Here is a 1,730-nt window from a genome sequence, read left to right as displayed (position 1 = left end):
CCACCCCCCACCCTATGTACTGTGGATATTATAGAACAGGGAATTTTGAGGGAGAGCAATGCAAAATGGTTTGTATCTTTTTCCTTCCTCGCGTTATTGTTCCAAGAGACGAAGCCTGTTAAAAGGCCATTTGCTCCTCGTGAGGAAATGTATGTTTGTAATCCGTCCTGTTTTCTCAAAAACTAATTTTGCGTTTGCCGTTTCTTGAAGTGTCCATTCCATCCTGTTCTATCCTCTTGGGACACAGAGATAAGGCTTCTGAAAGTTCAAAGATAAAAGTCTAAACATTTAGTTATTAAGTAGACGTCCAAAGCACATCAACAATGAGACTAATTTCTTGTTCATCTTCCGACGAGCTCCAGGAAGAACCAGCGTTCACTTATCTTTAATAAAACTCACCAACGCCCTTCAATTTCATATGCAAAGCCTCTATCTATTGCACCAGTGGAGTATGTGATACCTATAGAGTTGTAATCAAACTTCAAGTTTCAATGAGCACGGAGGAGTGGAGACAGAAAATAATTACCCTCTTTTTAAAGAACATAAGATCCAAATATTTAAATAATTTCCTCTAATTAGCCCTAATTTTCAAAATTGAAAGATTACATATGTTGAATTTAATGTATAATTTCCTCATAAAAGTTCTTGATTTTGCCCCCTGATGTCAATGATCATCTAGCTCGATAGAGTTCAGGTCGAGAAACACATAGGGAAGTCATTTGATAACATATTTGATGGTCTTTATCCACAGAGGAATACCAGGAATATGTTAGACTTTCTTTTCAGTATCTTATGCACCATATCCTCAACTTTATTATGTTATCAATTCCCAATAAACATAATTTGTTGTATGCCATTTCAACAGAAGATTCATCAAAATCACTCAGTATTATCTGTTATATGCCATTCTCACAGCGAAGCCAACAAAAAGCAGCGAAAGTTGTCATCTGAGATATTTCCAAAATTGGCTATGAATTTGACAGAAAATCTCAAGGGCAAGAAGTAGAACAAGGGAATATTGGTAGTTGAGAATAATTATGAAACATGTTCCTGTGAAGAATCCAGCAAATTATATGTGCACAAACTAAAGAAAACAGAAGCTAGTGAAGCAGACCTTCTTACTGCAACAGATCATCAGAGCTTTTCAACAAGCAGAGAATGAAGAGCAGCCTCTGGAGATCAGCAAATTGGATTGGTTTCTTGTGCATCAGTGGAAGCTAATATTAGTTGAGCTTGAGCAACAACGCCTTCCTTCCTTGCTTTCTTGCGCTCTCTTTGCAGCCTGAAATACTCCCTCTTCCTTGCTCTATAGCTGTTGGGATTCTCAGGCTGCACTTCTCTTGGGTACACACTCACCTGCAATCAAATAAGTATAACACTTCATTCCTGCAATGTAACTTACACTACCCACATATTGAAAAGTCTAGGTTCGAAGTGAAACCTTCTTCTTGTCAGGTCCATACTTTTCAAATTTTACAAGCCCATCAATCAATGAGAAAATTGTATGGTCCTTGCCAAGCCCCACATTCTTTCCGGCATGGAACTGAAACGAATGGTACAACAACAGAACTCAATTACAAACAATTACAAACAATGGTACAACAACAGAACTCAATTCCATGCTCATAAATGCCCTAGACGATGGGCGGAACGGGTATCCACTTCAAAATTGAAGTGAAAAAAATGAGTGGATGGAGGAATTACCTTGGTTCCGCGCTGGCGGACGATAA

At 38.3% G+C, this 1,730-nt stretch overlaps 1 protein-coding gene across 1 annotated transcript; it reads right to left on the bottom strand.

The window, feature by feature from the left end:
- Positions 1-928: 928 nt before the first annotated feature.
- LOC111786791 (50S ribosomal protein L27, chloroplastic-like) lies at positions 929-1,725 on the bottom strand (the record flags this gene model as incomplete). Its single annotated transcript, XM_023667015.1, has 3 exons — positions 929-1,356; positions 1,442-1,543; positions 1,705-1,725. Coding segments are annotated over 3 exons (300 nt in total), but the record flags the coding sequence as incomplete, so codon positions are not given.
- Positions 1,726-1,730: the final 5 nt, after the last annotated feature.

The sequence above is a fragment of the Cucurbita pepo genome, unplaced genomic scaffold, assembly GCF_002806865.2.
Source record: "Cucurbita pepo subsp. pepo cultivar mu-cu-16 unplaced genomic scaffold, ASM280686v2 Cp4.1_scaffold002798, whole genome shotgun sequence".
NCBI lineage: Eukaryota > Viridiplantae > Streptophyta > Magnoliopsida > Cucurbitales > Cucurbitaceae > Cucurbita > Cucurbita pepo.
This window is presented reverse-complemented; position numbering and strand designations above follow the sequence as displayed.